Consider the following 11171-nt stretch of genomic DNA (forward strand, 5'->3'; position numbering starts at 1 on the left):
CAACCCCCACAAGCTTCTCTCCTACATGACCCAGATTGTGCACATGTGGCTGTGGAATCTCCCTGAACCTCCTGGCCCAGCGTCAGCACTGGTATTAAGTGCAGCCTCTGCAGGGGCTTGGGGGAAGGACAACTAGGCTACTTCCCTCTCCAAAGCTAGGCTGGGGAAGGTAGGCAGGCCTGGCGACACCCCGGGGCACCCAGGCTTATTACCCTGTGGGCATCGCAGTAGGCGACATCATCTGAGGAGAAGAGCACAGCGTCCTTGATGAAGTTGGACAGGGCGCGAAGGATGAAGGACACGAACAGGTGCATGTGGATGTAGTTGCGAGTGCAGTGGAGCCTCCTGCAGGGAGAGAATGTAGGGTCATAGAGTCCAGAGCCCGCTGAGGAGCTGGGACTCAGCCAGGCCCACCTGCCCCCAGTGCACTGGGGAAACTGAGGCCCTAGACTTCAGCTCTTTCTGGGTAACACATTCTGTGAGCATAACCTGAATGAGGACGTGGGTCCCCAGATGACCAGTCTAATTTGCTACATGCTGTAGTGAAAAAAAAAAAAAAAGGCCGGCCACAGTGTGGCTCACACCTGTAATCTCAGTACTTAGGGAGGCCAAGGCAGGAAGATCACTTGAGGCCATGAGTTGAACGTATTGCGACCTCTGTATCTACAAAAAAAAATTTTTTTTTTTTAGTTAGCTGGACATGGTGGTGCTTGCCTGTATTCCTTGTACAAGAGGCTGAGGTAGGAGGATCGCTTGAGCCCAGGAGTTCGAGGCTGCAGTGAGCTATCATTGCCACTGCACTCCAGCCCCAGCAACAGAGCAAGACCTTGTCTCTAAATGAATAAATATAAAGCTGGGGCTGTAGGGGCAACATTGTATTCTGCCCTGAACTACCACCATCTCCAGCTCCCAGAATTGTTTTGCGGGAGGGGTGAGGATGGCAACCAGAACAGGAGAGGGCTAGGGGCACAGAAAGAACACAGGCTGCGGGGAGAAAGCAGACCTTGGCTCTGCCACTTAGCAGCTATGTGACCTTGAGCAAGCCTTTCCACTTCCCAGAGTCTCAGCGTCCTCCTCTGCTGCAGGGGACAGAAGTCAGTTACTTGTTCTGCTTCTTCTGGGACCAGAAACAGGCTTTCTTCTGGGAAATCCATTCCAGCTCTGGATTGGAAGGGCTCCACCCTTCTCACCCTCATGACAGACTTGACCAATCAGAGTGCTCCATCACTGTCCATATTGATTGGCTCAGAATTGAGCATGTGACCTAAGCCTGGCCTATGAGAACTCGGGGCCGGGCGCGGTGGCTCAAGCCTGTAATCCCAGCACTTTGGGAGGCCGAGACGGGCGGATCACGAGGTCAGGAGATCCAGACCATCCTGGCTAACACGGTGAAACCCCATCTCTACTAAAAATACAAAAACTAGCCGAGCGAGGTGGCGGGCGCCTGTAGTCCCAGCTACTCGGGAGGCTGAGGCAGGAGAATGGCGTAAACCTGGGAGGCGGAGCTTGCAGTGAGCTGAGATCTGGCCACTGCACTCCATTCCGGGCGACAGAGCGAGACTCCGCCTCAAAAAAAAAAAAAAAAAAAAAAAAGAGAACTCGGAGGACTTTTACTGGAACCAGGAGGGAAGGGGCTCTCGTTGGCCCTGGTGTTGCTGAGCTAGCGGGATGAATGCCAGTAACTACTGGTGGTTGTCTCTGCCACTTCTGCAGAAAGCCTCCCAGAGGATGAGGCCAACCCAGAGCAGAGGAATGGAGGGAGACAGACCTAGCGCTGCTGATGCCGCTGAACACCTAGATCCAGCCACGCCTACAGCAGATGCCTCTGAACTTGCCACTTACGTGGGTCAGGTCGCCTTTGTTTTCCTTACGCTGTTTCGAGGTGGATTTCTGTCTCTTGCAACAGAATCTCGCTAGTACTCCTGTAAAATGGGGTTCCTGTTACCTATCCCATAGCATTGTGTGAAAATTAGAATAATACATATAAAGCGACCGGCCATAAGTTCTCAATAGTGCTTAGTAAATGTTGAACAAATAAAGGGATGAATGAGGTGACAGGAACATCGATGTTTTGCCATAGGTCAGCTTTAGATCAAGAGATGACAAGGTAGTTTACTCAGACCTTCCTCTTTCTGTCCTGGGTGGCTGAGAAGGGACCCAAAGTCTGTGCCTGCGGAGGGCTGGGGTATGGAGAGCTGGCAGTGTGTTCTCACCGGAAAGCACAGAGGATGCCAAGGGCGACCAGGAGCATGACCAGGGAGGAGCTGTAGCCCACGGTGTACATGACTTTCAGCTTCAGCAGGTAGGAGTGCTGCAGAGAGAGGCACGTGTCAGCCCCGGCGGCCCTCCTGGCTAGCTCTGCCCTTCTGTGCCTCACTGCACCCGCTTCAGGCAGCTTGAACCCCACCAACGCTGCTATTCTGTCCATACCCCAAGGACGCCAATACACAGACACATAACACCGTAACATCTTGGCACTGGAAAAGTCCTTAGGGATCATCTGATGCCAATTCAAACTTCCACCTTATGTATAGGGCCCCTTTCCAACTCTCTGAATTCAAGCCTTTGCTTGAATACCTCTAGAGACAAAGTGCTCACTGCCCTTTGAGAAAGTTATTTGGTGTAAAACAGCACACAATATTAGATTTTGTTTATGTGAAGTTAAAATATATTACTTGCACCACCTATTGGTCCATTTTGTGCCTTCTGGAGCCACTTAAACTGGATTTGTCTTTTATATAAGGCCGGTTTTATATATCAAAGTTACAAAGGTCATACAGGGAGGCCTGCCATTTTTTAACACAGCTATTCTGCCCATCTGTATCTTGTTCATTTTCTCTATGTCAAATATTCCCTGTGTCAGTCAGGTGCGGTGGCTCATGCCTGTAATCCCAGCACTTTGGGAGTCTAAGGAGGAAGGATTGCTTGAGCTGAGGAGTTCAAGACCAGCCTGGGCAACATTGTGAAACGCTGTCTCTACAAAAAAATTTAAATAGCCAGGCATAGTAGTGCACACATGTGGTCACAGCCACTCAGAGGCTGAGGTAGGAGGATCACTCCATCCTGGGAGGTCAAGGCTGCAGTGAGCTGTGATCCAGCCACTGCACTCCAGCCTGGGTGACAGAGTAAGATTCTATCTCAAGTAAATAAATACATACATACATACATACAAAAATATTCCCTGTGTCTTCAACCTCTTTCCACAATCCTTCAACCATTAGTTAAATTAATATGCTCCAGTTTGTTAATGTTCTTCTTAAATAAGACCCCCAGAACCACATAGCTGAAAAGCTCCAGAAGCGTTCTCTGACCAGGAAGAGGTAGAAGGGGTCCATCACCTCCCATCTCCCCTGATCTAGACATTGCGTGCCTATGCAGCCAAGCAGGCATTCACTTATCCAGCAGCCACTTCACACTACTGGCTCATCTTTGAGTCAAAATGATCTAAGTGGAATATTGGTCAGAAAATTAAAAGATCTGACCAGGTGTGGTGGCTCACACCTGTAATCCCAGCACTTTAGGAGGCCAAAGTGGGTGGATCACTTGAGGTTAGAGTTCGAGACCAGCCTGGACAACATGGAGAGACCCTGTCTCTACCAAAAATACAAAAATTATCCAGGCATGGTGGCGTGCACCTGTAGTCCCAGCTACTTGGGAGGCTGAGGCAGGAGGCTTGCTTGAACCCAGGAGGCGGGGGATTACCGTGAGCTGACATTGCACCACTGTGCTACAGCCTGGGCGACAAAGTGAGACTCTGTTGCAAAAAAAAAAAAAAAAAATTAAAAGATCTGCATTTAGGTTCAAAAAATAAAGTGGTCGGCCGGGCGCGGTGGCTCAAGCCTGTAATCCCAGCACTTTGGGAGGCCGAGACGGGCGGATCACGAGGTCAGGAGATCGAGACCATCCTGGCTAACACAGTGAAACCCCGTCTCTACTAAAAATACAAAAAACTAGCCGGGCGAGATGGCGGGCGCCTGTAGTCCCAGCTACTCGGGAGGCTGAGGCAGGAGAATGGCGTGAACCCGGGAGGCGGAGCTTGCAGTGAGCTGAGATCCGGCCACTGCACTCCAGCCCGGGCGACAGAGCGAGACTCCGCCTCAAAAAAAAAAAAAAAAAAACAAAAAAAAAAACAAAAAAAAAAAAAAATAAAGTGGTATCAAAAAGAATCAAGGGAATAAAAATTAAAAGAACAATGTTTACCAACCAAACTAACAAATATTTAAAAGTAATAATTTTCTCTGCAGGTGAGGGTATAGTGGGACTAAAAACTGGTTCAATTTTTCTGGAAGGTAATATATAAATATATATCAAGAATCTTTGAAATATGACCCTTTGACCTCCCTTCTTCCTCCAGGAATTGATTCTAAGAAATAATCAGAAATTTAAAAGCATATTTATACATGAAGACGTTTATCACAAAAGTATTAGTGATTTAAAAAACCCAAATGTCCAACAGTAGAATAGTTAAATCCATTATTTTAAATACAAATGACTTTCACACTATACCACTAATAAAATGTTGTTTACCAAGAGTTTAAAATAAGTCAGGACATGCTGATATATTATTACATGAAAAGGCAGAATTCAAACTTTACACGTGCAATGTGATTCCAGCTATATGTGAAAACATATTAGGTTGAATTATATGAAAATGGATTCTGCTGACAATTTTTTTAAAAAATACATTTTAAAAAGAATTATATGAAATTACCTTTTTTGTAGATCAAAAATGATTGAATATCAACAGAAAAAATAAAGAAAATTAAAAAATTGAATATCAGCCATTCCATGTGGTTCAATCTCATACATACAGAGAAACAAGATTGTAAAGAGATATGGTCGATGTTAACAGTGGTTAACTTTGTATTATAGGCTTGCAAATAGACTTGTTATTTTCTTTTATGATTTTTCTATACTTCTACTTTTTCTACAGTAGATAAGGGCTATTTATAACCAAAAGAAAAGGGTAATTAATGTTTTAAAAAGGCACAAGAATAGAATAGGGGAAACCTGGCTGACAATCTTCATGGGAAGATAACCTTGAGGTTAGAAAGTCCCAAGCTCCATGGTGTCACACAGTGTACTGTAGAGAAAGAACACAGGCTTCAGAGCCAGGAGACAAGGGTTCCAAACCTGGACTGTGACTCACCAGCTGTGTGACTTTGAGCAAATTATTTAACTTCTTTGAGCTTCATATTCCTCATCTGCAAAATGGGAATAATAGTATCTACCTTGCAAACTTGTTGGAAGAACAAATATGGTGTCAGATAGAGTACCTAGACAATGCCTTGGCATGTAAGGAAACACTCAGTGTATGGTAATTTTAATTTGTCCCCACCCCACCATCCTCCTTCAAAATGAGTCAGCAGTTTGAGATGGTATGAATTCTGAGGCATGAAATAGCTCAAAAATTAGCTCTATTCTCAGTTACACTGATGGAGTGCTGTGGGCAGCTGGCCACATGGGAAGGTTTGGAGAGGCTGGGCATGTTATTTTAAGAGTCACATTAATAAACTGAAGTATTTCTGGAGGAGGGTGATTGTGTTATCTGAAGAGTACATGAAAAAACTGGGTCCATGACACCTGGAGGGGAAAAACATGCACTTAGAGGAGGAAAGTGTTAGACTGAATGACATGTAGAGGAAGGGCCGGACCTCGTGTGTGAGCTCCAGTTGGGGGAAGTTTCCAGAAAGGAGGTAGATTTTTGACTCGGGGTGACTGAAAATTTTCTGACAGCGGGAGGTGGCCTTTGATGGGAAGGCTACCATGTGACATTGAGTTCCTCACTGATGTAACTGCTCTCCTGAGAGCCAGGAGTCACCTCTCAAGGATGAGAGGAAGACCCTTGAAGGGCAGTGAGTTGCCTTCAATTAGTGGTTCCTGGGCTTTGGGACATCAAAGACCTGTGAAATGTCAAAAAATTGAGGACCACTGTGTTAACCTGTAATCTCGCCATCTACAGATGAGCCGCATTGCGGAGGGCATCAGCCTCACTCCTGGGGATGCCCAGACTAGCCTGCAAGAGCCTGAAAAGGCACAGGGTGACAAGGGTGGGGTCAGGCAGAAGATTCTGCACTGTCCTGCAGCTTTGGCAATTGCCTGTCAGGTGACCAGCCCGCCTGTCATGTAGACCCGTTCCTGCCTTGTAAAGCAGGAACCATAAGCCCTCAGCCATCCAGAAACAGCCTTGCTCCCTGGAGGTTTCATGTGACCTTTGGTCCTTAGTTTTTTGTTTGTTTGTTTGTTTTTGAGACAGGGTCTCACTCTGTCACCCAGGCTGAAGTACAGTAGCACAATCATGGCTCACTGCAGCCTCAACCTCCCTCAACCTGATTGCTCCTGAAGCCCATTCTCTGCATTTCCAGTTACGCAAGCCACATATGCTTATTAAACCAGTTAGAAATGCGTGTTATTTGCAGTACAAAGCCTTCTTACGAACCTTCATCCTGCCACCCATCAAGATATCATTCCTTTTTAGTTTTATGGATTTTACAAATTTGATGCAAATAAGTCCCCTCTTTTCATATAAATCGATGATAGAACTGTTCCTCTGTAAAAGACAGAGCCCACTCACCATCCCTCCAAGACCACAAGTGCCCACTCCTTGTTGAATCTCCTTATTAAATCGTCCCACTCTGACCAGATCTGAAGACCTCACGTATATTCCCAATGGGATGACAAGCCCTGGGAAGGAAGGAACTGCATCCTTTCCCTTGGAGCTCGTCCTTCTTCACGTAGAGCAAGGCTGATGCGCTAGAGAGAGAGGGGTCTTTGCGAAATGCAGAAGAGGGTGTGCTCTGCCACCCAACTTCCTCCTTTCTCCTTGAATTCTGCCACTCTCCACCCGTGCCTTCTCCCATGACCTCACCCTACCCTCCTAGGGACAAGCGAAGCTTGCCCATATTCCTTCTAGGAAGTTTAGCCAATGGGACCTGCTGAAAGTGTACTCCTTGGGGGGACACACACCTTATGGGGAGGCATCAGAAGACAGAGGATGGAGCCCTGGCGCTTTTGGAGCTAGACTTGGTTTAAATCCTACCTCCACTACTTTATAAGCATCTTCCTTAATCCCTGAGCCTCAGTTTCCTCTTCTGCAAAGTGAGAAAAACAATGAATGTACGGGGTTATTTTGGGGATTTAATACTAGCCACCAGCCAGGAAGGCACTCAGTAGATGTTTAAGTGCATAGCAAATATTTACTGGGCGCCCATAGGTGCCAAGCATTGTACTGGGCACTGGGACCTGGAAACGAACAAGACTCTCTGATTTGCCCAGACCCAGCCCTGGCTCATAGCAGGTCCTCAGTGAGCGGAGTGAATGAATGCCTTTGAGGAGCGTGTATTGTAGTGAGGGAGGTGGAGGCGTGTGGCACATGCTGATCATTTTAATGTAACATGGTAGGTAGTAGTCAGAGGCCACCGCCGAGCTCTAAGGGAGCCCTTCCCGTGAGGAGGGGAAGAAAGGGCTGGCATTGATGGGCTCGAGTGGAGTCTCGAAGGATGTATAAGAATCAGGAAGGAAAAGAGAGGAGGAAAGTGCTTTCCAGGCAAGGGGCCCTAGCAGGGACAAAGGCCCAGGAGGCAGGCAGGATGGCACGGTGTGTATGAGATTTGAGAGACAGGGCCATCCTGGGAAAGGACAGTGATGCAGAGTGAGCTGAGCCCAGACAGGGCCCTGATGGCCACCCTCAGAGGAAGCCTCTGGAGGTCCCCAGAAGAGGTCAGCCAATTGCTGAAGGCAGCATCCTCTCAGCTCGGGTAGCTCTGCAGCCAGGAGACTCCTTCGAATGCTGTAAACATTTTTTTTTTTTTTAAGAGACAGGGTCTCACTCTGTCCCCCACTGCCCAGGTTAGAGTGCAGCGACACAATCACTGCTCACTGCATCCTTGAACTCCCTAGCTCAGGCGACCCTCCTGCCTCAGCCTCCTGAGTAGCTGGGACTATAGGCACGCATCGCCACGCTCAGTTAATTCTTAAACATTTTTTGTAGATACAGGGTCTCACTATGTCACCCCACTATGTTGCCCTGGCCTCAGGCAATCCTCCCACCTCATCCTCCCAAAGTGCTGGGACTACAGGTGTAAGCCACCACACGCAGCCAAAAGCAAACATTTACCGCGCACTTGCTGTGACCAGGCACCCATCTCAGCATGCACATACATGAATTCACTTAGTTCTCATGACAAGCCTACGTTGTCAACATTATTAACACCATTTCCCAGATGAAGAAACTGAGGCACATTGTGATTAAATCTTCCCCAGCCCCACGAAGGTCAAAGTCGGAATTCAGATGCAGCAGCCTGGCTCTGAGCATGTGGCCACGACGTTAGTGTCTCTTTCAGTTGAATGAATACAGCACCCCCAGTCTCGCGGTGGTGTGTGACGGTTCCTACCTGTGCCCGGGGTCCTCCTAACCCTCAGCTCCGGGTCGATAGACCAGGGCAGTGAGGCAGACCCACTGACACCTGTGGGAGTAGGAGGCGGGGGGACAGGGGGCAGCCCTTACATCCTGACCACTGTCCCAGGCCTGCGCCACCCTGTCCTCTCCCAGGGCCTCCTCACCCCACAGGTTCCTGTCCCCGGGTTTGTGGGGTGGAGGTTGACAGGCTTACCCGCTTCTCGTTGGAAGAGTCGTTCACGTTAACACCACAGGCCAGATTAGGCCTGGGGAAGGTTTCTGACCAGCCATCCTGTGTGCAGTTTCGGAACAAGGATCCTGTGGGTGCCAAGAGTCCTGTAGGTGAGCTGTGGGCCCAGGCACTGTGATTTTCACAGTAACATCTATTGTAACATGGAGCTGCTACAACCACTTTATAGTGTGGAAACCGAGGCACACAGCAGTTCTGGAACTTGCCCCAAAACCACGCCCCAGTGAATAGGGGGAAAGTGATTTGAACCCTGGGGCTCGGGCTCCAGAGCCCACGCTCTTAAGCACACACCACATGCCAATCCCCCTTCTAGCCCCAGCCGGGTGCTGCTCCTGACCCCAGACCCTGCCACCGGTTAACAGGCGGGTCCCCCGGAGAATCTGTGGTGGCTGCCCAGCACCTGGCCACTCCCATCGTGATTTTTTTCTCAGGCTCCTATTTTTACTCATCTTGCTCCACGGAAGTTCTGTTTTAAATGGAACTTCATGCCCTGCTCATGCAGCCATTTGAAACTCACCAGAGGCCAGGTGCAGTGGCTCAAGCCTGTAATCCCAGCACTTTGGGAGGCCGAGACGGGCGGATCACGAGGTCAGGAGATCGAGACCATCCTGGCTAACCAGGTGAAACCCCGTCTCTACTAAAAAATACAAAAAACTAGCCGGGCGAGGTGGCGGGCGCCTGTAGTCCCAGCTACTCAGGAGGCTGAGGCAGGAGAATGGCGTGAACCCGGGAAGCGGAGCTTGCAGTGAGCCAAGAGCCAGCCATTGCACTCCAGCCCGGGTGACAGAGCGAGACTCCGTCTCAAAAAAAAAAAAAAAAAAAGAAACCCACCAGAGTGCCATTGAGATGAACCCCTCCAGGCAGTGCCCCTCACGGAAGGGTGGAGGGTCCTTAAGCCACGACCTGTAGGCGACCCCTCTGCATTTCACTGCATAATAGATCGTGAGACCACCACAGTCCTCCAGTTCAGCTGCTCACTGCCCCCCACCCCTGGCACGAGGCCACATGCTGGGCCCTCTCACCACGTGGGCTGTGACTTCCCCGCCTCCCCAGTACCTGGCCCAGAGCCTCAGCTTATCAAATGCGGGCTGGCTGGCTGGACAGAAAGGCAAACTGAATGGGGATGAAGAGCCTGCCCTGAACTCTTCTCCTAGGGAAGAGGAGAGCGCTTCCCCACTGGAGCTTTTACAGCAGGAGCCCAGCCTGCTGAAGGGAACCATCAGCCAGGAAGGAAGTGTTGGAAGGCCACCGTGAGGAGTTTCCCTCCTCGGGCAGAATGGCCCGGCTGCATTCTGTACTCTAAGCTGCCAAGGAGGGCTGGGATCTGGCTCCCCAGCTCGGTTCGGTGTAGGCGTTGCAGCGTGCAGGGTAGTGATGGCTGAGTCCTGTGGGTGGGAGCCCTGCCACCCCTTTGCTCTCACTGGAGCCTTAACAGCCCCAGCTGAGCGTGGCATGCTCCTTTACACAGACCCCAGGGACTGGGCTCCTGGCTCACAGGGTTTAGGGTCTAATCCTCACAGTGCCCCACTGAGGGAGGTGCTGCTGCCCATTTCACAGGCCAGAACCTCAGGGCCCAGAATTGGGCTATGGTGCCCAGCCACAGTGTATGCCATCACTGTTCTGCCCTCACACCGGGCCCTCTTCCTGAAGTCTCAGGGGCAGCGTTAGTACCAGGAAACCGTGTCCTCTGAGATCCGGGCATGCCTGCCCTGTGAAGCCTCAGGAGGCCGGGGGCCCGGGTTTAGAAGCAGCCAGATCTGAGTTAGAAACCCAGTGCAGCCTGTTGGTCGCTGTGTGACCTTCGGTGCGTCATTTCTCTGTGCCACAAAATAATCACCCACACTGCAAGAGTGAGCAGGGAACATGAGAGCACACGGAAAATGCCCAGGCTGGTGCCAGGCACAGAGCGGGCACGGAGGCATCATTCCCCCTCTCCTTTTGGCCTTTCTAAAATAGGCAGGAGTGGGTGGGGCTTGGAATCTTGGAATTTAGGGGAGGGATGGGGAGGTTTCTGGAATTAAATCAGGGGAGTTAGGTTGTCAGATGGGAAACAACGGTGGTCAAATTTAGGCTGAGTGGACGGGAAGGCGATTTAAGGGAACACAAACTCCCCCAAGGCCAGAATCGAAGGTTATCAGACAGCGCATGCCTAGAGGCTGGGCTCCCTGTGGGCTCGCCCAGGGCAGCACGCCTGCCTGTTTGGGGCCCTCTCCTCACTGACCCAGCAGGACTCCCAAGACAATTGCTGCATGTGACCCAGGCCAGGTGCCCAGAGCTGCTAACAGGGCAGGGCCCCCGCCTTCCACTCTGCAGAGCTGCAGAGGAGCTGCCTCCCCACTTCCCCAGGGCTGAATTCCTAATAGGTAAGGGAACCTTAACTGGGCACAGGCCAGTGTGCACCACAGGGGACCCCCGAAAGGATGTTTGTGCATATGTGTGTGTGTGTGTGTGTGTGTGTATGTATGTATATATGCAGTTTGGGGAAAGGCCAGTCCGAAGCTTTTATCTGATTTTCAAAAGGCT

The 11171-nt window shown here is 50.0% G+C and overlaps 1 protein-coding gene across 1 annotated transcript in view; it reads right to left on the reverse strand.

The window, feature by feature from the left end:
- Window positions 1-11171, reverse strand: part of SCTR (secretin receptor) — a 79156-nt gene that overhangs the window by 22299 nt on the left and 45686 nt on the right. The window contains exons 4-6 of the mRNA XM_033231759.1: window positions 8613-8716; window positions 2214-2311; window positions 213-345 (exon numbers count right to left, since the gene is read on the reverse strand). Coding sequence (XP_033087650.1) covers window positions 213-345; window positions 2214-2311; window positions 8613-8716 — 335 coding nt within the window. The remainder of the gene's footprint in view (window positions 1-212; window positions 346-2213; window positions 2312-8612; window positions 8717-11171) is intronic.

The sequence above is a fragment of the Trachypithecus francoisi genome, unplaced genomic scaffold, assembly GCF_009764315.1.
Source record: "Trachypithecus francoisi isolate TF-2019V2 unplaced genomic scaffold, Tfra_2.0 Lachesis_group13, whole genome shotgun sequence".
Lineage (NCBI taxonomy): Eukaryota > Metazoa > Chordata > Mammalia > Primates > Cercopithecidae > Trachypithecus > Trachypithecus francoisi.